The sequence below is a fragment of the Paecilomyces variotii genome (genome assembly GCF_004022145.1).
Source record: "Paecilomyces variotii strain CBS 101075 chromosome Unknown C8Q69scaffold_1, whole genome shotgun sequence".
NCBI lineage: Eukaryota > Fungi > Ascomycota > Eurotiomycetes > Eurotiales > Thermoascaceae > Paecilomyces > Paecilomyces variotii.
Window position 1 is genome coordinate 3,595,336 of NW_021167140.1, and position 24,241 is coordinate 3,619,576.

A 24,241-nucleotide genomic window follows, 5' to 3' on the forward strand; every position below is an offset into this window, starting at 1 on the left:
GTTTGAATCCTGTTATTTTTGCATCTCTATGTGCATTTTCAAATCAAGTATAGCCAGCCTATCTCTATATGCTTTAGAATCACAGTCCCATTATTATTTCCTCGTTAACTCCTAATTTCATTTGACTCTCAGCTTCTATGCTCACCGGCCTTCTCGGCGTCAGGAACAGATACACCCGTGCCCTGCACCTGCTTCGTCTCTGTCTCCAACCTAACGGCCTCTTCGTCCGCAGCAGGTTGCTGCTGCTGCGGCTGTTCCTGTTGCTGTTGCTGTTTCTCAGACTTCTCTGGCGGTCCCCTCTGTCTCCGCAACCTGCAGCCACCTCTCCATCCTATCCAGCCCGTCTCCCACGGCCCTCTCAGCAAAGCAATCACTATTGCAGCACCCATGAACCCGACGCTGGCACTCCCTGAGCGGACCCATCCACCCTTCGCATATAGATCGCTCCCCACTGCAGTTCCCATCATTTGGCCGCAGAAGACAGCCAACATATAGGCGGTATTGACACGATTGCGGGCCTTGGGTGCAACTTCATAAATAGCGGTCCTATTGGCGATCTGCAGGGTCTGCTGTCCAAAATCTAGTAACAATGCCTGGATGATTGGGCCCGCTACGGTTATTTCCCCCGTATATGTCCCGATCACGATGGCTGTCATGGAAATCGACTGTCCGATCAATACGGAAAGCAGCGGTACGAAGCGGTCCGTCACAAAGCGCGAGTACAAAGGACCAAAGCACATGGGTATTATACCGGCGACAGCGAAGAGTCCAATAATGACGGTGGAATAATGGTACGGTGCTTCGGACAGGAGGAAAGTGAGAGTGGTCCAAAAACCGGTGAAGGTAGCTGCGGCAAAGAAGCCGATCAGACAGGCTTGGAAGAGAACCGGATACTTGAAAACAAGCTGGACAATGGTCCACAGGATTTCACCATAGTGGATATTTCTGTTGGTGGGAGGGTAATCCGGCATGAAGAGCCACAGGAGGATGACGATGAAATACTGCAACCCAAACGAGAGCCAGTATACATTGCGCCAGGAAGAATACTTGGCGATTATACCGGAGAGTACCCTTGCAATAAGAAGCCCTAATAGTAGTCCTGAAACCACGATTGATAATGCAGTTGCTCGCCGATGCGGAGGCGCGAGATCTCCGACTAGAGGGAGCATGATTTGCTACATTCGTTAGCCACCTTCGCAACTTCACCGGAGTCTCGTATACTATGTTGTAGATTCTCGGTTGAATCAATACATACCGGCGTAACAGTGGTCACACTCGTGATGAAACTCAACGCGACAAACGCCCCGAAACTATTTGTCAAGCACAATCCCAGCCAGACAGTAGACGTGAACCATGCTAGGAACAACACGAAGGGTCTACGCTTGACCAGATCGCCCAGCGGACAAAGAAAGACGAGTCCTGCGGCATATCCGCCCTGCATGACCGTCGGGATAACCGAGACTCGTTCATAGCTTACATCAAAAGCGTCCGCGAGGACGCCCAGGATGGGATGGCTGTAGTAGAGGTTTGCGACCTGGATGGTGTTAGCATGCAAATTCCTTATTGTCCTACTTTACGAGGAGGATGTTGTTTATAATTCCTTTGAAGTATTTGAACCGCGTCATGATAACTCCCCATCGATCAACCATAAACATCCCAAATCTATACAATGCACATCATGCACGTTGTACATATACATGTACTTTACATATATGTCACAGCGTCCCAACATAAAAAAGCTCAAGATGAAAGAAAAAGATCACTAGGTACTCACCGTAAACGTAGCCGCGAACCCAAAGAGCAAGTTCAGGGTGAGACTGAACTCCGGTGGCTTCTTGGGATCCCACCTACACCGCGGCGGCGTCCATGTCACGATGTCGTACAATCGCCGGCCGATACTCCTCCGCTGCTGGGCGTTCTCCGGCTGTGTCTGGTTTCCGGATGCGGAAATCCGAGATTGAGTCTCCTCGGTGACGGGGAGCACATAGCTACACGAGGGTACGGAGACAGCCCCGATGGCCGCGGGAGGAGACTCGGCCGAGGAGGCGGATTCGGATTCTCCCATGGGGTGTGAAACGAAGCGATGGTAAGGGAAGGGAGGAGGGGATCAGGAGGAGGGTGGGATTATTAGTTCGTTTTTAGCTATGATCATTAAACGGAGTGGAGAGATGAGTTAGGGAAGGAAATGGAGACAAGGACTAAAAAGTGGATAATTATGACAGCAGTAGGTAAATGCTAACAATGCTATCTAATCTCGCCCAATTGTCGCAATCCTGTGGTAGAATGAAATCCATCGAATTGTTCGAGACCCTTTCTTCGTGTCATGGCGGGGCCGTTAACTATTCCGGCACTGATGTATTGATGTAACTTCTTCGATACCTAACTACGGAGAAGAGAGGAGAGATATATCAATAATTATAAATCAAAAATGCCGATCTCGTTGCAATCGTGACCTTTTCTTTTCTAACTTGATGTGCATTAGCTTTGCTATGCCCCTCGGGGGGGGGGGGAATTTTAGCGGCCAGTGCTTCAAAGCTTCGTGAAGGCTTAAGTCGCTCTTTTAAGGCGATTACTACTTAGCTTATCGGATAAGAATCCTCGGACTTGCTTTTTCTACCCCTGTGTTGACTGAAACAGCCGGTACATCTTACTACATCCCTTCTAAAATGGATAGCGCGGCATCCGATCGACATGTTCTATCATTACCATATATATCATTCGAAGTGGATGTAGATTGGTGATGCCGTATTATACATAGATCAGGAATGCAGATGTCGGGGATGAAGCAGTTCACGACAGAAGAGTCTAGTGACTACGAGCTACATTTATCCGAAGTAAAGATATCACAAGCAACGACACCAATTAACTTCGAATCCAGATCTAACTAACAGATTATTCCAACGATGCTCCGTAATATCAAAGCTCTATGATAGCATACTACATACCTAATCTATGTTATTCAACCAAGCAGCATCATTTTGTCATAATCTACGACTGGGCAATGATGATAAGCATTTAAAGCATCACCGTTCACCGTGTGTGGTAGATATATTGTTTCCTCTGAGTTGGTACATCTTGCTCTGAAGTATTGAGGGCATGTTGTAGATGTGTACATCATATTCATTCTTATTGAGTGGAGTAAATAAAATATCTCGCCGGTTTACTTTCACACAACCATACCATAACCAATTCCTTAGAACCATACATGTATCAACTGTCCACCCAAGTCACAAAATCCAGATTATGCTGGTAGCTCCACAAAAAGAGAAAGGGAAATAGAGACCTCGAGTATGATCAATCTAGAAGCTAAGCATATCCAATCTTATCTCCCATCTCCCTTACCCATTCAGGCAACTGACCGTTAGGGTCCCGTCCTCTGGGGCACTGTTGGAGGACAACGAAGCCAACGCCTGAATACATTACATGTCAGCAAGAAAATCACAATGCAGAAAATCAACAAATCACCGTTAAGATAGAATGACAACGTAAGGAACAACAAACATACCACACAACTCATGAATGTCCTTCATGGCCTCCAGCGTCTTCCTATAAAGCTCCCCTTCGTTCTGCATCGGCAACCCTTCCACGAAAATAATTAGCTGGGCAGCATCCTTCGCGACAGTCTTATGCCAGATCCTGTCCCACGCAACGCGGATATCGTATACCACGGGTATCAGTCCCGCGGCGCGCACCTTCTCGGTGACTTGAGGCTTCAGAGCCGCCCACTCTGGCAAGAGTGGGTTACTGTTGGAACTGACTTGGGTCCATGTACGGCTGTGTTGGTCGGCGTAGGGGTGCTTGGGGTATGGTTCGGGGACGTCGACGTCTGGGTCTGACGGGTAGGATATAGATGTAGGGCTGATTTCTCCGAGCCCTTCGATAAACAGCGGTGGAAAGCTGTTGGTAGGCATTGTGGTGTTATGGAGCGCGAAGAGAAGTATGTGGAAGCAGACTTCGTAAAGAAGATGTATATGGCTGTCTAGGTTGATGACAGCGTGGACTGGGTAGCAGCGGGACCCTCAGGGACTTGTTCTCGACTTCGATCACCGGTCTTCGTGAACCACAAGGATATAGTAGCAACCGCAGCGACGACCGTGAGGACAGTAAAGAACATAAGATATGTTTATCGAGAAGACTGGAAAAAAGAAGGAAAAAGAAAGACAGCTATAGAGAACTTGACCCGGTATTTATGTACTCCCTGGAGCATGCTCTGACTCCACCTTCATTTCGATGACACATTTCATGAAGGTGAACGCCATCTGGAAAGATCAATGCAGTGCAGATGACACATAATCTGTGACTTAGGACAAGTGAGTGAGTGGGTTCTCGAAGGGAAATTCCTTGTTCACAGTGATGGCATGGATGGTACATACCATATAAATAGTAACTCGAGAAAGTATTGCAAGATACAATGAATAAAATTTCCTGTAGATGTTGCTTTGAAGATGTTTCCCGAGAAGTGTGTCGGCGCACAAAGCGTATATTCAGGTGATCTGCCATATCATCCGTTAGCGGCAGGTTCTTTGATATCCTATTGATAGGGCAGAACCTACTCGATCTCTAGGATCTAGATTCTTTGTATGCGATGGAGATAAATATAGGCTTAGAGCCAAGCAATCCATCTAGCCATTAGTTAGCAGGTTCAAATGATACGACCGTGCTTCTGTGCTTTGGACTCGACAAAGGGTGGGGATGGCCCTAACCGTTTATTCTTGCGTCGAGAAAGAAAGGCAAGCTGCATTACCAGTTCAATCATGGTTTTTTTATACGTGACTGTAGTTTCCTCCCCCAAAAAGAATACCAGATGGCAGGCATGGTCATATAGATATTAAAAGATTATAAAGAACGAGAAAGACAAAGTGGATTGACTCAACCTCCATTGTATATAATTCAGTCGTGTGCTCCTGGTCAAGATGTAAGTCCAGTTTAGGAGATATCTTGCTCCTATTTATACTGCAAATTCTACACAAGCATGCTTGCTATTAGGGTTATCCTCATCCTGTAACAAATAAAAAAGTATCTAGAATTAAATGCTGGCCTTGATAGCAAATATAACTACAAAAAATACATCTATTTGGCACTAATCCCTAAGCAAACAACGGATAACTAGGTGTCCCGTAGTTAGCAAACACTAGACAAGACTACAAAGACAAAGAGAGTATTACTACTGGTCGCACATTATAGAGATATTTTCCACTGTACTAATACGGCATCAGAATAGGCAAAATAATTTAGATTGATTACAAATTTTAAGTTTGCTCTCTATGTTGTCAACTTTGATAACTCATGCTTTATGGTAATGCATACTCGTATGACGTTGTGGGTGCCGCCTCTACGCAGGTGATATGATGGCAGCTGACTGGAAAGTGATACCTTGGACAGACTTCTATAGTATCCAGAAGACGCCACCATGAGCATTTTAGAAGAATGTATGTTATGAAGTAGGAGCAACTCAACTCAGGATGCGACTGTTCAGGACATACAGTCAAAGGGTCTTCAAAAGTATCATCGTACGTCAGAACGAATGTACCATAGAGAGGTGATAGACGTAAAATCGACTAGCTTTTGCTATGAAAACCGGTAAATAACACCCAAGATCAACCATTCGATCAGATTCTAGCCCTCCTCCCGAAGATATGAGAAGGCTAGCCCAGTCGTATACACACTCGGAAACCAATTCCAAGGACATTATAAGGAAAGACAAAGGTAAATAAGGAGACGGATATCCGCTCTTTAAACGTAGCAAATAAAGCGCTGATAATCATATAAGACTGATAAGACAATAATAGGTAGAATCGAGGGCATCCGAAGCAAAGGGAAACTCATCCAAGACAGGAATAATGAACTCATGAGTAGAAGGTGCTCTTTTGGAAACTTTCCGGAGAGATGTCACCCATCTTGCCCTTGATTTCCGGCTTCTTCTCCTCCGGGTGCGACACAGCAGACATGCTCTGAGATCGGGCTTCCGTAGCCGCACCAGTTGTGCTCTGCATAGTACCAGTCCTGCTAGCGGGAGCACTGCCAGTGGTGATCGCCTGCTGCGCGGGTCTCCGCTGAATAGTTTCGAGGTACGGGCTGGGGAGATATCCGACACGACCGTCCCTGGCCCTGCAGCGCCACCACTCTGATGGGTTGCCCATCGGGTCAGACTTACCAAGCACGGCGACAATGTCGCCCTTCTTCACGGCAAGATCGATGCCGTTGGTGTTCTGCGTCTCCGGGGTGTAGTCATACAGGACGCGACAGAAATCCAGCTTGGAGGGATCGAGAGGCGCACTTTGCTGGCCAGGTTCGCCAGATCCCATCAGGAGCTGTTGGCGTTTTGCCTCTTCCTCCTGAGAACGAGCGAGAGCGCGGATCAGCTTACCCATCAGGTAGGGAAGGCCGAAGACGGCGACGATAAACATGAGGAAGGGCTTCTTCGACGGCCTTGGGGGAGCGGGAGAGCCATCAGGAAGGGATGCAGGAGCCGATCTGCCGTGCAAGAATGCAGAGAAAGCAGATGGCGTCAGGGCTGTTGCATCTGCAGGTAGTGGCCGGCCGGTGAGCTTGGCGAAGAGCGTCTTGAACCATCGGATCAGTGTGAAGATTCCCAGAACAGAACCCAAGGTATTTCTCAGATTCCCAAATTGCTCCGCGACAGACACCATGGCTACAATATCAAGTTAGTTTCGTCCCCAGAATCGACATAAGACTCGACGTCTCAACATACCAAAGAAGGAACTATGCGTGGCCATATAGGTGCTCTCTAGCATCTGCGCAAACCCACCAAATGCGCCAACGATGCTCTCGATAATCTGGAACGTGGCCTGCGTGCTTTGACTGAACGAGTTTGTCAAGCTGTTCGGGTCATTCGGATCCCCAGACATGCCTCCCATTCCGCCATACATCCCGCCCATGCCCCCCATACCTCCATACATGCTACCGTACCCTCCGTAGCCACCGTACATCGATCCCATCCCACCCAAACGTGAGTATGGCGATGAGTAGCCACCGTATCCGCCGTATCCGCCGTAGCCTCCATAAGGGCTTGTTCCCAATCGCGATGCGCCGTACGGAGAGTATGTCGAGGCGGTGCGGTTAACAACAGAATTGAGAGAATCCGGGCGCGACGGCAGTTCCGGAGGGTTTGCCATCGATCCAGACGCAGATGTTGTTGAAGTAGTTGGAGTTGTAGACGTGGTCGAGGTGGTACCACCGCTGGCCGGCAGTGCTGGTAAGGCCGAACCTATTCACAAGAGGGGGAGTTAGTGATGATAACCACGGAGAGATGCCATATAAACCTAATCTCCTTCACGACAGCGATTTCCCTGATCACCTACCAGTTGTAGCACCCGCCCTCTCCCACGGCTTGGGTGGCGATACCGACGCCATCGAGTCAACAGGCGCGTTCAGCAGGCGGACATGGAGATGACCTGACTGTTGAGTCGAAGTGCAGGCTAGGGCGTCAATGCAAGATGAGGAGAGAGATGCAAGGACAGCGACCCTTCACCCTACCAAGCCGACGACGAGAAGAGAGATGGAGGAGTCGAGTTCGCGATGGAGTGGAGAAAGAAAGTTGACGGGGCGGTCAGATGCGAGAAAAGGCCGGGGGAAACGGACCAAACGGGTCGAGGGCGGGGTTGGGCCGAACACAGGAGCCGAGGTTGACTCTGTAGGCAAGTAATAATAATGATGATAACTAGATAGTTATCGTTTCTTTATAACTATTCTTCTACTAGATCAATACCACTACTCGGGCTCACTGCCAAGAAGGAATTTGTGCGATCTACGAGTATTATCACCAACCGGTCTGTTACTGAAAGAAATCAACAGAAGGAAGTTGTGCAAATATGCTGAGTCATCATCGCCATTGCCGCTCGGTTCCCTTCCCGGTATTCGGGTCGTTCCCCGACAACTTTCTATAGGGAACAGAGAGTAGACAAACCAGGCATATACCATCTTCAGCGTTATGTCTCGGTACTCAAGAAGCCGTCCACATGAGGCGACGTTAACTTGCAATGACAAAATAAACTACATTCTATTCATCTGGTAACTAACTAGATCCCAGCACTGCAGATGGCGCTTTAGCGGGTCATGTGATGCATATCACCACAGGCGTCTCCTATCTGGACAGAGCCTCGGCTCTGCTGCCCTGGCCATCCAAGATACCGTTACTTATTGGATCCCTCATGATCTACTAGTTCGCCATTCAACAGGATTGCGCACTGATGGGGAGGATCAACCGTTGAGTATCATGAGCGATTTCAAGGAAAAGCCTCTACTGCAGACATAATGGCTCGGTGTCCATCAGACGACGTGCTCTGGATGATTGGTGAGCACATTGAGGATCTCGAAACAAGATACAACCTGATACAATGTTCGCGGAGATTTCATCGATTATTTCTACCACTGCTATATTCATCACTCTCATTCCGGTGTACCAGGGATGAGTATTGTGAAGACCGTGTTGGTAGTTACTCGAAGAGCAAATTTGCACTCATCCAGGACCTCTGCCGTCGTCCAGATCTCGCAAGGCTTGTACGTCACTTGGAGGTCAATGTCAAAAGCGACAGCGTATCAGAGGGACTCGTGGAATACTATGTGCCTCCTTTCTGGGGTCTCGTGCATACGGACCTGTCGCTACTTGATCAAATATCGAAGGAGATATGGGAGACCGAGCAAGAAGGATCCCAGTTGGTCAGATATCTCAGACGCGGCTCCGTAGATGCTTGGTCGAGTCTTTTATTGGCAAAACTCTCTCATCTGCAGACGATGAGCATCATACATGCGGACTGGGACGAACCGTTTTTCTTTAATCGAGTCCTACTCAAGGCTGCCACACGGCAGTATCCATTTCACGAAGCACCCCATCTTTCCCGTCTTCATACCGTGGACTTTTCTCCTAGCCATGAAATGGACGGGGTAGCGGCAACTTTTGTTGTGCCATTTTTTAATTTACCTGCTGTCCGCACGATCCGTGGCTACAGTGTGATCGATTGGGACCTCTGCGAGGTATTGAAACACGATGGTCTAGAGATAACGAAGGGTACAAGCCCAGTCACGGAAATAAAGCTCTGTGGCGAATATGACGAAGAAATGGACTACTGGTTTGCAGCCTGCAGCAAACTGGAGACATTCAAATTCTTATATATGCAGGGAGGTAACCCATTAGAGTTGCCCTTGGAAATATTTCGAGCAAAGGAATTGCGCAGATCTCTCCTGTCGTTTCGAAAAACACTGAAAACCATATGGGTAACAGGCCCCGACTGCTCCACAAGCACTTTCACCAATGGATACGATGAGCCAGCCGATATCTTCGTGTTCGGGTCGTTCAAGGAGTTCTCTGCTCTTCGGGAACTACGCATTGATTTGGTCAACTTTTTGTGCGACGACTGGGTGGATGGTACTGCAGAATACCATATCATCGATCTCCTCCCACGCTCCCTGGAGGTGCTTGACATTATGAACATTTACCCTAATATGTTGGCATACCTAATAGCAGACTTTATGCAAGTGATCGGAGAGAGGAGCACGCGCGTCCCTCACTTCAAGACTCTTAAAATCGGCTCGGAATCTTTCTGGTTCCCAACAGATGAGACTCAAGAAAATCTCGAATTTTTGAGAGGCTTTTGCGATGGAACTGGCATCAAGCTAGTTGTCCATAGTGACGAATGTCCCCCACTGTGTGAATTACAGGACTGTATTTGTGTGTAAGTAGACAAGAAAAAACACGAAAGATACAAGAAAGATATTCCGAATATATTTGAAACATCTATAGCTAGTTATACATGCTGTGCGGTCAAGGGAGGTTTTATGTTGACCAAACTGCGGTATTCGTCGTTTCTTCGAGGAATGTGTCGAAACCTAAACAGCACGGGAGCAGGATCTGAATTGCTTGCTTGACTCTAGGTCTAGGGGGGATTTGATCCCATATTTATCTCTAGCATACAAAGAATCTAGATCCTAGTAATCTAGTAATCTAGTAGGTTCGATCCAATTCCATGCGGGAACCTGGTGTAACGGATGATTGCAGATCACCTGGCGTTTGCTTTGTACGCCGACAGAATGCAGAACGAATCTTTACGAATCATACATCATGGCTCTATGCCGTTCCGCTAATTCCGCGGATCGAAATACATACACCTGCAGAGTGGAAAAGAAAATCATGCTCAGCGAATAGAGCTTCATATTCTCGGATGATGCAACGGAGAAGAGTCTAGTAAGATATCGAGGTGACTGTCACAGCCCAAAGTAGTATTATATACATGTAGTGCTACCCATGACTCCAAGGGGAATGCCTAGTAAGTGAACCATGCGCGTTGTTAATGTGCGCGTGAATGAAAAGAGAGAGCTCGAACGCCAATTCGGACTTGAATATACCATGCACAATAAATTGAAACGCAGGAGAACTTGCGACCATGGTCACAGCTCCCGGTCACCAGAAGAAGGTGGATTAGGGAATCGGATTTTCCAGGCGCGGGGCGTCACTGGCAGACCCAGCCAGTAACTCCACAGGCGGTCCAGTTCCAGAATCGATATCTCCCATCTAAAGCAGCAATCAGTATACAGTCATTCTTGAATCGTGATGATCGAGGGTTTACTCACATAGTGCGGGGAAGCTGCACCCACGAGTGCAGAACCCAAGTGAACGTCCGCCAAAAGACATTGACTTCTGCCTTGATCATTCCTAGGAGGGTATCTGCGACATCATCTTCAGTCCTCTCCCACGGCCGATAGTCGTCTACAGAGTCCCAGTCATCGTCATCATCTTCCGCGTAAAAGGATGACCCTCCGTCCTTGTAATAATGTCTCGCTTCTGCTCCCTTCTTCTCCCCTGGTGCTCTGAGGGGCTCTGACACCGGGGGGTGAACGGTGAGCAGATCCTCCTTGCCAGACTCCACTGCCTGTCGGAAACTACGCACTGCGGCTAAACTGTGGGAGATGCGACCGAATGTGTTGATAAGAGCAACAAGCTCTGTGCGTCGAAGTGGTGGATTGTCGATGGTGTTATTCTCATCGTAATCGAACAGGACCTTCAGGGCAGTCCCGTAGCCATTGACTTGGAGCTTTCCCCAGAGCCGGCATTTGTCGCATCCAATGCAGTCCATCAGTCTGCTGACGTTCCTGAATCGGTGGCGGAAGTCATCTTTTAGGCCAGCCGCGCTTGGGTCCTGGAACATAGCGGTCTCGTCGAAGACCTGTGGCCGTGACGCGAGCTCGTTGGTGAGATCCAACACCTTTTGCTTCGTCTCGCGGTCCTGAACTGGGTCACTGGTACAGAAGGTGTATCCTTCCAAATGCTTTCGCAGCTTGGCGACAGCCCGAGAGACCAAGGCGTAATTGAAATAGAGGTTCGATATCCGCTCCGGATGGTTGTGCAGCCTCTCCTTGTAGCACTGCACATTTGGTGCCCATTGACCCGTCGTCTGATTCAGGTAATCCCAGCAAAGATGAGTCGAGATAGACGCATGCATTCCGCTGATAACGCGGTGGAAGACACGTTTCTCCAAACACTCATTGTCCAGCGGCAGACTGTCGCTACGCTTCATTTCCTGTTGGAGGACATTTCTGAAGTCATTGGCAGCCTGGAGGCCTCCCTCAGGCAAACCGCGGAATGGCTGGTTAAATGGAGTTTGCGCCTCAGGCGTTGGCTTCACAAAGCAGTTTTCACGATAGATCGCATCCCACACCTGATGAGCTCCGGGACCTGCGTACCCTGTGAACCGCTCCGGGTTGTCCACTAGACTCACATAGTCGCCCTTTCCGGCCGCGCCTTCATCCTCGGGAATGCAGTAGTCTCTCTCATCACACTCGTCATCATATTCAACCACACAACTCTCTCCGACGTCCTCGCCCAGTTCCCCCTGAAGCGGCCTGTCCTTGGGCCGCTCCTCCTGTTGTTTTCGACCAGGATGTCCGACCTTGGGACCTTCCAATTTACTCAGTTCCTCTGCTCTCCAAATTGGGGGTATATCTTCCTCCGACTCAATGGTATGGACTGAGCATGCAATGTTCCCGCACATGCTACTCTCGTCTGACCAGAATGGACATTCTTTATTGAACAAGTTAAGACGGTAGTACGAGAAGAAATCCGTGTCATGAGTTATAGAATTGAGGATGGGGTATATCTGGTCATTGAGCGTATCGATTCTCGCGTAGGAGGCGCAGGTGTCAGAGACGGTAGCCTTGGGATCGATCTGAGAATATCTCCAGTTAGTAGACCTATAAGTAACGAAACGAGAAACTTGTCACTCACAGCACACGTATCAGCAGATCCATAATGGCTGGCTGCTTTAGCAGGTCCCAGCAGCGCAAAGACTGCCAGGTAGAATATCTTCGCGGCAGAGCGCATCTTGGGACACCTTTCCTCCGACAGCAACAAATAGATTATGCAATCGAGAACAGGGACAGCTAAAGAATGCCGCCGTATAGTCTATGAAATAGACTTCAACAGCCCTCGAGAACGTCGATGTGGCCGGTGAAATAGTTTATCAGCAAAACGCGCAGATGAGGCGCATCATCTAGAGCTTAAAAACTTCCAGCGCAGATGGAATTCAGGCACCAGGAAAGGGGTTGGCAAAGCCAAACGTGGAATTAAAAAGCTGCAAAAAAGCAGCACCAGCGGCACCCTTGTAATTCCAAGAAGAAAGGCAGAGAGGTCTATGTGGCCTGACAACGTCCATGGATTGCAAACTAAAAGATGACATCTGGCCTTGGTGGCGGATCAAGCAGCAGCATCGCTATCGAAAGATCCGGCCCGGCTGTGGCGGTGCTGCCGCCAAGACTGCATCAGACGCGAATATTCCACCGTGCTTCTTCGATATTTCATCTACATAATTCTTACTCCACATGTTATGCTTGTTTACATACAGAATAATAATTATCGATATTCACAACTTGCGATTCATACAAATGAGCCCTATCTTTGCGACTGCACATAAGCTATTCAAGTTGCCCACTAGTCGTTACATACCTCCCACTGAGCTACTATATCTTATACCATAATCTCTCTCAGCTCATGCAGAGTCCAGGGACTCCTAGGTACAATCCATGGCCTGTTTGATTTGTCTAATATTGTGAGTCTATTCATTTCAATGGAAGTACCTTTAACAGAAAAAGAAAACGCTGTTCTATACATAAATCAAGAGACCGCCTATGGGACATGCTACATAGTAATAATACCTACCCTTGAGATTAAAATCCATCCCTACAACCTCTCTCCACCTTCCAAATCATGGCCCTCCTGCATCTCCGAAACCCTCTCTTTCCTACTCCCCGCCAAATCCTTAGCCGCTTCCTCCTTCATCGGCTCATCAACCATACCCCCAAGCCCCAAACACCGTGCAGCGAAATGGAAGATCAACCTCTCGACCTCAACCGCATTCCTTGACAACCCATGATCGTCGCCCTCAAAAAGCTTCAACTCCCTCTCTCCCTTCTCGCCATACTGTCGAAACAGCGTCTGCGAACACGCCGGCGACAAACACGTATCACCCGTTCCATGGAGAAGGAGGACTGGACGAGGACTTAGCTGTCTCACGCCCTCTGTCCCAGCAGTTTGAGATGCGACGGTAGCGACCCCGCGGACTCGTTCTGGTTCTCGTGCAGCTACGGTGAAGCAGGGACTGCCGCCAAAGGACCAGCCGACGATGACGAAGTTCTTGGATGAGTAGTGAGTGGCGAGGTAATCGAATGCAGCGACCACGTCCGCGGTGCAGTACTTTTCGCGTGCAGGTTGACGGTAATCGAGTCTGATGCAGGGGATGTTGAGAAGAAGGGAGAATTTATCTGCTAGGGATGGGTATATACCTGCCGTTGAGTTTAGTATGTATTGATCGATCAATCAATCAATCAATCACCCGTCTTTTAATTTACATAAAATAAAAGGGACGACCGGAAGTACATACCAGCAGGTCCACTAACACCCCCTCCAGCACCACTGATAAGAACCACCGCGGATTCATTCGCCTGCTGTCGATTATAATTCCGGGGCTCATGAAGAATCGCAGGCGCCTCATGATCCAAGGGATCTTTTACTCTGATCCCGATAGACTTCGCAACTGAAGGTTTTACAGCGGCTGTCTGGGCCTTTGCGGGGTGTAATGGTCCTAAGCTCGCGGGTGTGTGGGAAAGCGTGCTCGCCATTTTACGCGAAGTTAATAATAATTTGAAACTCGAGGTCCAAGAGATACGACTATTTCGTAGAATGCAGTGTGACATGGATTTGCTAAATTCGAATCATGAATATAATAATAGTAGTAATACATGATATGTTACCAGAATCTTTGCTGCTTGGTGGTCCATCTCATGCTGTATATAAAGAGAAGTTGGCCTTTGTGATCTCAGACTGACGGTTATGACGCAATATGGCAAGGCGAGTCAAGTAAACAGAGGGCAGGATAGAGATTAGAATGGGAGATGTCAGCGATAATATAGGTATAGGTGTTTCTGTAATAGGCGTCCTGTGTAGATGTAGTGATTCCTTAACGATGTATATAGTATGGATCTATCGCAGCAACGTCAGCGGAGTTAATCAGTAGGCACTAAACCGGGCTGTGTATCTAGGTACCTATTCGTAGTTAAACCGAACCAAACCTATTCCTCTAAACCACGCGCTGTCGAAGAATCTTACAATATAGCAAACAAAAAGGATATCATCCCTTAATAGAGTAATCAAATATCTGAAACATGAACACTCTAACCGATTTAAGCTACTCACCACCAGCCAAGAATGCGGGGTGTGGCTTTTGCACTCAAGGGAGAAGAGTCCAGAGTCCAGACCTCATACCACACTCTAGAAAATTCTTATCATGGATCCGACGACTCGGTTAATTGTTACTCTATCCCGCTTTGCTTATGGTTAGTTTTTTTTCTCCGAACGCGGCCGACTTGGGAAAAGTGATGAATGATGCATCGTGGTGACCCACAAACTTAGAATGGATTAAGATTTTTTTGACAATATCCAGTTATGCGGTCATAGACCCTGCACTCGAGTTTGCTCTGGAGAAAGGTCAATTGCCTTGGTTAAATGAGTCTGGTTTCTAGAATCGAATCTTGAGGCCTGTATGCTAAGTATGACATCAGAGCCAAATCACCCCACTAGTTACCTAGCTGGTGAGCGATCATGAGTCGGGTGTTTCTCAGCAGCACAAGGGAAGTTAACTTGGTTAACGAAATGATCGGTACTCACAGTCCAGAATACAAGTGGCAAGTGATCTGATCATGATAGTTAAAAGCCATAATATGATAGTGGTGCTCTGATGGCGTCTTGACTGACCCGACAAGAATGAATAGAATGAATACGAGTATGTATGGCGTGTACATGGCTATACGTCTGTGTACGTACATTATCGTTTTCATTTATCTAACTTACTAGACGACATATCTCCAAGTACATAATTTGACGAAATTCACCGACCGCGCAAGTCATGCAGGAGTCGTATATCTAAGCCTCAGCAATGCGTCCGCCACCCCGAAGCCTAGACTATCGACTAGTACTAACTTAAACCCCAGAGGGAAACGTCGAATCGCCGGAACGGGGAAAGGATGGATGATCGATCGGCGCCTTCAGTACTCTAACGGCCCGCACGGACGCGTCAACGCACGCAAGGAATCAGAGGACCCTTTTTGTCGATCGGGCGCTGATCTATGTGTGACGCTAGAGTCCGCTAGAGGACTCACTACAGCATAAAAATCGCTCTCGAATTCGTACTAGAGAGGGAGAAATTGACTGTTCCTCCACGAGAATAAAACTAGACTAGACTAGACAAAAAGTCTCATTATGGACCAAATACTAAACTAGTTGTTCCCAAATGGATCTCTCGGAGGCAACGGAGGACTAGTTTCTTTCGCGAAGGCCACCAATTCCCGGATCACGCGGATAGCCGGAGCTCTGGACCACCGCAAAATTTATTCGGAGTATTACTCACGATCAGCGTGGTTGTATGCGGTAGGCGGATCGGAGCGGCTCTGGCTATCCGGATTGCGCGGCACAGTCGGATCGTCGAGATGATGGAGTGTTAAGTAGGGTGTGGGAAAAGGGGGCGTTGGGGATATCCCACGTTCATGAATATGGTTAAAGATTCAATCTGGTTGTTCATGGAGAATGCATCCATTAATGTATGGTACATGAGACGAATATATATAACGAACCAAGAAAAAGTACATGTTCTTGTGCAGTCTCATGTAAGAATATATGTCCAGGGGTAAAAGGTCTTCCGTAGGAAGATCAAGACAATAAAAAAGCACCCAATGAAGATGCATATCCGTAAGCAAGAACCCCAAGAAAAACCAAACATCTATGGGTACATGGTATCGTATCCCGTGTCACGTAACCGGTCCCAATCTATCCCATGTCCAAAAAACGCCGTATGAAGAAGCAGAACCCAAGAGGGATGGCCCCTGCTGGCCATATGCAAAACTCCCTCGCTCATTGTATCGACATTGCTCAGCCAGCAGAGCCTAGTCAAAAAGAAAGTCTGCCGTAGCAAGTATAACCAAGAAGTATGACCAAGAATTAATAACCACCGAAATGAAAAGAAGGTCGTGCAATCTGGAAAAGGACGTGTCAAATACGTCCGAAGACTATTCAATTGGAGCCGCTTTAGGCGGCGACCCGGCGAGAGCGGCCAATGCCGAAGGCCTTCCGAAGGCTGATGCGCCTCTTTGGCTGGAAGTCCCTCCTGTAGAACGGGTCGTTCTTGAAGTCTTCTTCGGTAAATTTCTTGTAAAAAAGGTTAGCTACTCGTTCGTGGCTCACGGAAGAGATTGCAGGTTACTTACGAAACCCGGTGGCATCCTCATAAATTGGCCATATTCCTCACCGACCATGTTGGAGCCCTCCTCGTATTCATAGAGGTGCCCATCTCTGTCGCTGGATCCGGGAGGGAAGAAAGCGACACCATCCAGAGGCCTGTGGCGTTGGATGCTATCCACGATCTTGTCGGGATGGGTAGCCCGGAGAGCCATGGCATTCGACTCTTTCACAGCCTCGACAGGGCTGCGCTTGCTGTTTCTGTTGCGCTCCGGATAGACGGCATCGTATGGGCCCTCGTGGTGGTATTGCATGTCGGCCACGTCGTCCAGTCTGTCGATAACATCTGGACGAACCCGATCTCTCCGGCTCGAGTGACGGTTGCTGCCGGCCCTGTTTCCGCTCTGGTAACTGCGGCTGCGGTGAAGACTGCCATTGTTCTTCACGGGGCTCGTACGGCCCTTGGAGTCGACTGGCTTGGGAGTCGGAATTGGATCGTCGAACGGATTCACGGGGAAGTAAGCAGGCTCGAACATGGTCATGGGCCTTGCCCCTGGGGGCCGACGGAAAGGATTGGTAGAGGAACGGAATGGATTGGTAGAAGCATTCATGTTGCTGTTGATCATGTTGTCCACCTTTCTGTACAAGTGGTGATCAAGACTATACAATCCAATCTGTATAGTGGAGCAGGGATATATATTCGGTTACCACCGTCAGTGGTAAGAACAAGAGAGATGAGAATGTGTTTTGCCTTGCTTTGTATGCTCGAACGGTAGGTATATGCAGATGTAAGACGATGTAAAATGATGTTTGAATGGGATTGTAGAGAGATGTAGAATGGAAGGAAGAAAACGGATGGAAGAAGGCGTAGGGGAGCATATATAAAGGGCCTGGACTTCGGTGACGTGTGGGATGGCTTGCGTACGCCGTGCCCAATGCTTATTATGGTGGGCTCGACCGACGGGACGAACTGTTGCCTCTCTCCACCGTTCCAGCGATGGTTTTGTACTAACGCGCCGCCGTTGGGTTTAGCAGCGACGCGTAGTAAGGCTGACCGGACTTGGATAATGAATTAATGCTGCTTAACTCTGTTTGCGCGCTGGAATTATACTTAAACTCCCAGAGTTGACTTCACCACAATCGGTACACTCGGGATGGCCCCGACGTCAGCATTATGCACCGGTCGGCAGAAGAGAACCGGCATCTTAAGCAACCGGATTCTATGCCAGCTGATAGCATCATTGACAGACAGAAAGAGGAAGGCATCCGACTGTATGCTGTGCTAAGCTTTATTATGCTGATGTGAAACTGCCGCTGAGGATTGTCCGGACTATGCGATCGGATGGCCCAAGCGTTCCCGCCCCCGGCGCTCTAGAAGCCAGCTAGAACAGAATGTGTCGGACAATGGAACTTCTCTACTGGGAAAGAATGTTCTTTTCTTCTTTTATACAGAGATTGGCTAACCAACAACGAAGCAGAAGACCGAATTCTTTAGAACTGACCTTTTTTTAGAACCCATCGTACTGCTCTTCGCCCCAAGGTCCTTCAAGTCATGATATCCGAACGAAATGTGCGTCACTCTGTTGTTGCATGTTGGAGAAATTAGTGTGCAAGAACCGGCCGACAACGGATTTAGCAGCGGCATATCAACGCTATTTCGGAAGAATCAAAAAAGACAACACAGGCATAGTCCGATCAAGAATTTGGTACTGAGGTAGAAGAATATCAGATCAGCCTACTGCCAGGCGCAGAATTCGGGCCCGAAGACCAAAGTTAGAAGAGACCGCTGGTAAACTGACTTCGTTAATTAACTTACCTGGCTCTTGGACCTGCTGAGGGTATTTTCCTACCTGGAAGTTTAAGATAATACCACCGGATCAAGACACTCTGAAGTCAATGGAAGCGAATCCAAAATACACCATTACGTTGACCTCATCGGTGGGTCTTGCCGTCAACCGACTGCCAACAAGACGGAGGAGTCTGTGATATCACTACCATAGCACTATATGGTACTCATCTTCCAATGCGTCATGTAGTTTTCTCAAAATTGATACTTTACTATTTACGGGGCATTAAACCAAGGTACTCTACGTTACAGTTCCATCAGAGCTTTGTTTTAATATGGACTCTCCGATAGAAAAGTACGGTCACTCGATTGGTATCTGCGATAGATTATTATTGTGTCTAACCCAAGCTCATAGAGGGAATAGAGGAATCTACCCATTATGTTAGATTGGTCATACTTCAATGGAGATCTTCTTTTTAGCTGAGACATCATGTGGCCATATAGCACCATTTTGCATTGAGATTATCGATGATTCAGTTGTAGGAAAGTACCCTTGCGGATTCACGACTTCCTCAACCTTCTCGTTGCCCCCTCTACTTACCTTCCTCCCGCTACTCTGTATTTTATATTTACACAGCTAAACATATATGGGGCCCTCGTCACTTGGCCTCTAGAGACTTCATATGGAGTCCATCAGTTCGTCTGTTGCGTTTATTCATAACACGACCGCCCCTGAACGGTCCTTCCTTTTTAGTCCCTCATGGAATAAAAGCTGTCAAGAATACCTCTAACTTCTAAGGGGACACTAGCTACGTGGCTGTCCCATATCATTTATTGATATTCCAAAGCCTTTATCACGCAACAAGTAGCCGAGATAGTGGCATGGATCATAACAGATCCCCCAACAACAATACGGATGTGGCAGTTTCTCCCCCTTTTTACGTATTCTTGTTGATCATCTCTCATAACAGTAAATCTATAGGCGCTGCCTAGTCTCTGAAGATGAGCCAGGAATCTTCTTGAAAATCGCAGTTTGCAACTTGGACTACGCTCGATACCTTAAAGGAAGGGGCTGCATGACGCCGCGCTCACCCCCACAAATGAATCCACATGGACATTGGCATATCGAAAATGCGGGCCACATTAAACATCAAAAGCCGGGACTTTGAGAAATGGCGATAAATTTGAGGTTTTGCTAGTCATAAGAGGCATGCCCATCGAAGGATTTGCAGATTCCTCCGGAAGGGGTCTTGATTATTGCTAGTGCACATCTTATAACGAGGTTGAAATCGCATAGCTTCGACCGCGAATTTCAGTATATATCCTGTGCACTCTGGAACTGGAAAGATACACGACTGTTGTCAGTTGGTAGCTTTCCCAGCAGTAGATACAAAACAGTGTTCCTGCGTGGCTCGCTCGCAGATTGGCCTCAGTGGGGAGCCATAACAATAAAACAGATTCCAGGACAAGCACTGCCAACACTAGCTACTAGAATATGCTGAGGAATTAGTGGAAAAATGAATATTGCCAGAGACTTCAGGCAACTCAGATAGTCATATACTGCCATTGTACTTCTGAACCCTCTCTTCCACAAAGAATAACACACTGACTACGATATCACAGACCAAGAGCGCCCGCATAGACCATGTAAGACTGAAAGCACTGAGGGAGGTATGCCTTGAAAAAACCATAGGGATATACGTTTTCTTCCACTTGTCTCTCAGATGCGCTGTCAATAGAGATTTTCAATGTTCCTCAAAGCCGACCGTATTGCCTGCCGTAGTTTGAGCAAGTACATCAACGCCTGAGACCTGTAATCGGACAGTTTAAGACAGACATCCAGAGGAGTCGCCCGAAGTGCACCGAATAACTATGGTTTAGCGCTTGACGGGCCAAGGAACGATTCTCCACATTTCTGGCTCCGACGCCGCGTTGATTCGCTATCATGTATAAGTAGACAAGAACAACTTGGAACGTTGACCATTTTCTCAATCAACATACGTTAGGTATGGCTGGCACTTTATCTTGATGGCTCTAGTACAATACTCAGATTCCGAATCTGACACGGACGATCGTCGCTCCTCAAGTGCCTCGCCACCTAGACCGGCAAAGAGATTACGGCAAGATAGTCGCCCTTCAAAACCCAAAGAAACGTCTTCGTTGCCAGCGCTGCCTGCAAACTTTCACGATCTGTACGCGTCTAGCACGAGAGTCAGTGTGAAAGACGATCCTAGTCTTCATGGCGGCCGCAAGCGCGTCATTCCTCACGTCGAGGGAAACTGGCCGACCCATCTATATCTCGAGTGTAAGCATCTATCCTGCGGCATGTAATAAGCCCGTGCTTTGGCTGAAATAACACAGGGTATCCATCAAAACCAGAACTAGATGTTCTGAACAATATCATCTCTCAAGTCCGAAATCAGCTTGGCCAGAGCAATATCAAGGTCCACAGTCTGCTCCAGAATGACCTGGGAGTTTACCTTCCGCTTCACATCAGTCTATCGAGACCCGTAGTCCTCGTGACTGAGCAGAGACAGCAATTCTTGGATCTGTATCAAAAAGCAATTGTACATTCGGATATACGACCGTGAGTACACGGTTCTTGCAGGAAATGCAGGTGTCTAACAGCAACCTTAGGTTTCACGTCACTCTAGAGGAACTGGATTGGGTTTCTAATTATGAGAAAACGCGCTGGTTCCTGGTTCTGCGCGTGAGCAAGCCGGAAAATGACAGTTTGAACCGCCTTTTACGGATATCGAACCAATGTCTAGCCTCTTTCGGTCAACCGCCGCTGTACGAGAGCGCTGCCAAGTATCCTTCTCTATCGCGTGGGAAGGATAAAAGCGGTACTTCTCGCGGGAAAAGAAAGGAAGATCCCCAGAGAGAGGTTACAGAGTCTACTATGGATTATTCGAATTTCTTTCACATATCTATTGGATGGAACCTCGAGGAACCATCTCCGCAGGATAGAGTGCGTGTCAGCTCAATAGATCTTGGGAAGGTAAAAGAACTGAAAGTGCATTTTCTCTCGGTCAAGGCGAAAATTGGAAATACTGTGTCGAATATAGATCTCCAAACGAAGTCCCTGGAAGAGAGGGGTTTCGTGGGGCTTTAATGAGTGATTACATGTTGATATCGTGAAAATGAAAATTGAATAGTTAAATGGTTGCGTACAACAACAGAGCCATTCGATATCGCTTTATAATAACCAACAACCACGCGGTCATCTGAAGTGGTCGATCGATTTCCATACTCATGTCTGCAATTTTTCCGTGGGTCGATGCGGGCGGGCTTGGGCGACGCCGACGCTCCGCGTTTCTTCGCGTTAAATTCCTCCCGCTTACGTAGCTCCCTCCTTTTCTCTTCGCCAACCTCTACTTAAGCTCCTGTCGGCCTCGAGCGTAGTTTTGCGCCAAACTGCAACCGAGAGACAGGCTGCGAAAGGGTCGAAAAATTTGATGAGCTAGGTGTCACGCTCCGGTATCTTCTCTAACGGAGATGGCCACCGGTGCAACGGGGCAGTTGCAGGCCCCGTCTATCAGCCTGGTAAGATCATTTGCGCTCTTCGTCATATCTATGGTTTGATTTATTAACTACCCGAACAGGATGAACTCCAAGCCTTCCATACGCGGCATTTCCCCGGACAGGGTCAACCCCCTATGCCGAACTTTGCCCACGAAAATGCTCAGCTTGGCGAGAGTGAATATTATGAAGAAGAAGATGATGGACTAGGATATTATCCAGATGGCGTGAAGCGAACCCTTACCGACGAACAGATCCGTATATTTCGACATAGTGAGATACACGCCATTCTGCGCAAGAGACAGTTGGAAGAGGAGCGGAGGCTTCAAGAAGAAGAGGACGCAACTGGCCGCAGTAGCGAGAAAGGACCAGTGCACTCGATAAATCCCGACCAGACGTCGATGGATCGGAAGACAGATGCTAGCGTCCCTAAGTCGTCCGGTGGCTCTGATCACCGAAAGGGTGATCAAGGAGTATCTGGTCTTGATTATGATGGTGACTCTTCTTACCGAGTTAATACCAGGGACGATGCTGCGGCGGCAGCTGCTTCCCGTTTCGCGGGGAGGAGAATCATCTCCTACGATGATTAGCCAATAATCGAAACTGTGCACCTGTATTAGGTGACCTGTTCGATCCAAGTGATCCTACATCACCTCATTGAGTTGAGACTCCGCAGACCGTTGACGATTAGTCAGACGGTCTCTTCTACATTGATGGCTATGAGGGTTGATGCTTCAGGTGAGTTATTATTAAAATCATTTCGAAATTCATGCGTTTACAATGATGAAATCCTTTTATCGTCATCCTTAGTCGGACGCCATACCAATTCATTTTCTATATGAATCGTGTAAGGCATTGACGACGTTAATCTTCTCTCTGAATTCAACGCGTTCTTCATTTCCGCGATTTGACTTCTTGTCTGGCGAACCCGGCTAACAATGGTGAAGGTTCCCCCAAGTCTTCGAAAGATTGCCGGAATCATATTGACAAGGGAACGGTCTTGATGATAGAAATGAATGAATGATGCTAGCTAGAGCTCCTAGCTAGGACCCCCTCCTCGTGGTAGAAGCGATGAAGGTGTCTTCGTATCTAATCCCTAGAACTGGCGGTATGATAGACTCACTGATCATCTGACAAATCACCTGACTAGATGAATGCCTGCTAATCATCCAATTGTAACAGATCGGAATTTTGAATTAAAGCGGTGATACCACCCGATTTCGATACATATCATCGACCTATCTAGCCAATGTTCCTGACGCACCTGATGCGCGTCCCCGGGTCAGCTGTATCAAGATTGTTACACTTTCCATTCAATATTCTCAAAGCCGCTCCGGTGCAACTCCCGCCGTTACCAGTCTTGTCCGAGTAACCGACCCAGTTTGTACCTGCAAGGTAGACTGAGTGGCTTGTGTCGTCCATGGTGACATCACGGAGTAGAATAGAGTGATGGCCAAAGTTGATGGGGCCCGAACTGAGGACGTGCGATGAGCGACCAGTATAGCTGACAGAGCTGAGAATGAGATGAACTTACCAGTCCCCGGACTTGTACTCGTTGGCCTTGGGCAAGGCTGCGTGGACGGTAACGCCAGCCATGAGGGCTGCGGGGACTACGAAGGCAGAGAAATGCATCCTTTAGTGTTTCAAGAGGTATGATGCGAAGAGACGCTACTTCTTTTCAGATCGAGTGAATAGTCCTGGAAAGCAGACTATGTTCTATTCTGTGCGTTGAGTTATGATCAAAACAGGAATTCAGGAGCTCTTTATAGGAGCCAGTGTGATACTCGAGAAGTCATGGTAGCGCTGGAGCAAGACTCGAAGGATTGGAATGCCTGTAATGAACCACGAGGATGAGAGGCAATTTCTCCCTTTCTGAATACGGAACTGAAGCTGAAGCTGAACAACGAAAGCATTGGCAACCCACAGGGATGTATGTACATCTCCCTAGAACGTCTCAGCCTTGATGCTGTACGACCGTACACAGAGCAGGGGTTGTCCAAAGCTTTGACGGTGAGCGTTATTCAGTGCTCTTATTGACTAGGTATCACTATGTAAGCAAAGCATGTAACAACCGTAATTAGGGCAAAACAGAAGAGTCTGGCTCAGTGAAACAAGCCGATTAAGCCGCATCACGGAGAAAGTGCTGACCACTCCACGACCAAACAACATGGACACGACGCGAGAAAATCTGGGGAAAC

The 24,241-nt window shown here is 47.9% G+C and overlaps 9 protein-coding genes across 9 annotated transcripts; 3 read left to right on the top strand and 6 right to left on the bottom strand.

The window, feature by feature from the left end:
* Positions 1–2: 2 nt before the first annotated feature.
* On the bottom strand, positions 3–2,388 carry C8Q69DRAFT_453425 (major facilitator superfamily transporter). The gene is made up of 3 exons (XM_028629622.1): positions 1,775–2,388; positions 1,256–1,534; positions 3–1,175 (listed from the first exon to the last, which is right to left on the bottom strand). Exons 1-3 carry the CDS (start codon positions 2,063–2,065, stop codon positions 129–131), a joined length of 1,617 nt encoding a protein of 538 aa, XP_028489679.1. The 5' UTR covers positions 2,066–2,388; the 3' UTR covers positions 3–128.
* Positions 2,389–5,632: 3,244 nt separating this feature from the next.
* Positions 5,633–7,276, bottom strand: C8Q69DRAFT_45741 (peroxisomal membrane protein). The gene is made up of 2 exons (XM_028629898.1): positions 6,713–7,276; positions 5,633–6,652 (listed from the first exon to the last, which is right to left on the bottom strand). The coding sequence occupies exons 1-2, from the start codon at positions 7,134–7,136 to the stop codon at positions 5,847–5,849; spliced, it is 1,230 nt and encodes a 409-aa protein (XP_028489680.1). The 5' UTR covers positions 7,137–7,276; the 3' UTR covers positions 5,633–5,846.
* An 832-nt stretch (positions 7,277–8,108) lies between these two features.
* On the top strand, positions 8,109–10,021 carry C8Q69DRAFT_45880 (hypothetical protein). The gene is made up of 2 exons (XM_028630028.1): positions 8,109–9,964; positions 10,016–10,021. Exon 1 carries the CDS (start codon positions 8,275–8,277, stop codon positions 9,694–9,696), a length of 1,422 nt encoding a protein of 473 aa, XP_028489681.1. The 5' UTR covers positions 8,109–8,274; the 3' UTR covers positions 9,697–9,964; positions 10,016–10,021.
* On the bottom strand, positions 9,987–12,790 carry C8Q69DRAFT_453434 (oxidoreductin). Its single transcript, XM_028629623.1, has 3 exons — positions 12,239–12,790; positions 10,588–12,179; positions 9,987–10,528 (listed from the first exon to the last, which is right to left on the bottom strand). The coding sequence occupies exons 1-3, from the start codon at positions 12,332–12,334 to the stop codon at positions 10,405–10,407; spliced, it is 1,812 nt and encodes a 603-aa protein (XP_028489682.1). The 5' UTR covers positions 12,335–12,790; the 3' UTR covers positions 9,987–10,404.
* A 25-nt stretch (positions 12,791–12,815) lies between these two features.
* C8Q69DRAFT_453438 (Alpha/Beta hydrolase protein) lies at positions 12,816–14,256 on the bottom strand. The gene is made up of 2 exons (XM_028629624.1): positions 13,890–14,256; positions 12,816–13,791 (listed from the first exon to the last, which is right to left on the bottom strand). The coding sequence occupies exons 1-2, from the start codon at positions 14,200–14,202 to the stop codon at positions 13,190–13,192; spliced, it is 915 nt and encodes a 304-aa protein (XP_028489683.1). The 5' UTR covers positions 14,203–14,256; the 3' UTR covers positions 12,816–13,189.
* A 2,123-nt stretch (positions 14,257–16,379) lies between these two features.
* Positions 16,380–17,852, bottom strand: C8Q69DRAFT_45929 (hypothetical protein). Its single transcript, XM_028630064.1, has 3 exons — positions 17,487–17,852; positions 16,765–17,429; positions 16,380–16,705 (listed from the first exon to the last, which is right to left on the bottom strand). Exons 2-3 carry the CDS (start codon positions 17,359–17,361, stop codon positions 16,586–16,588), a joined length of 717 nt encoding a protein of 238 aa, XP_028489684.1. The 5' UTR covers positions 17,362–17,429; positions 17,487–17,852; the 3' UTR covers positions 16,380–16,585.
* A 2,594-nt stretch (positions 17,853–20,446) lies between these two features.
* Positions 20,447–21,747, top strand: C8Q69DRAFT_453455 (U6 snRNA phosphodiesterase Usb1). Its single transcript, XM_028629625.1, has 3 exons — positions 20,447–20,826; positions 20,883–21,108; positions 21,159–21,747. Exons 1-3 carry the CDS (start codon positions 20,550–20,552, stop codon positions 21,634–21,636), a joined length of 981 nt encoding a protein of 326 aa, XP_028489685.1. The 5' UTR covers positions 20,447–20,549; the 3' UTR covers positions 21,637–21,747.
* Positions 21,748–22,019: 272 nt separating this feature from the next.
* Positions 22,020–22,633, top strand: C8Q69DRAFT_503542 (hypothetical protein; the record flags this gene model as incomplete). Its single annotated transcript, XM_028632499.1, has 2 exons — positions 22,020–22,067; positions 22,127–22,633. 2 exons carry the CDS (start codon positions 22,020–22,022, stop codon positions 22,631–22,633), a joined length of 555 nt encoding a protein of 184 aa, XP_028489686.1.
* Positions 22,634–23,285: 652 nt separating this feature from the next.
* On the bottom strand, positions 23,286–23,639 carry C8Q69DRAFT_503543 (hypothetical protein; the record flags this gene model as incomplete). The annotated part of the gene is made up of 2 exons (XM_028632500.1): positions 23,286–23,517; positions 23,578–23,639. The coding sequence occupies 2 exons, from the start codon at positions 23,637–23,639 to the stop codon at positions 23,286–23,288; spliced, it is 294 nt and encodes a 97-aa protein (XP_028489687.1).
* Positions 23,640–24,241: the final 602 nt, after the last annotated feature.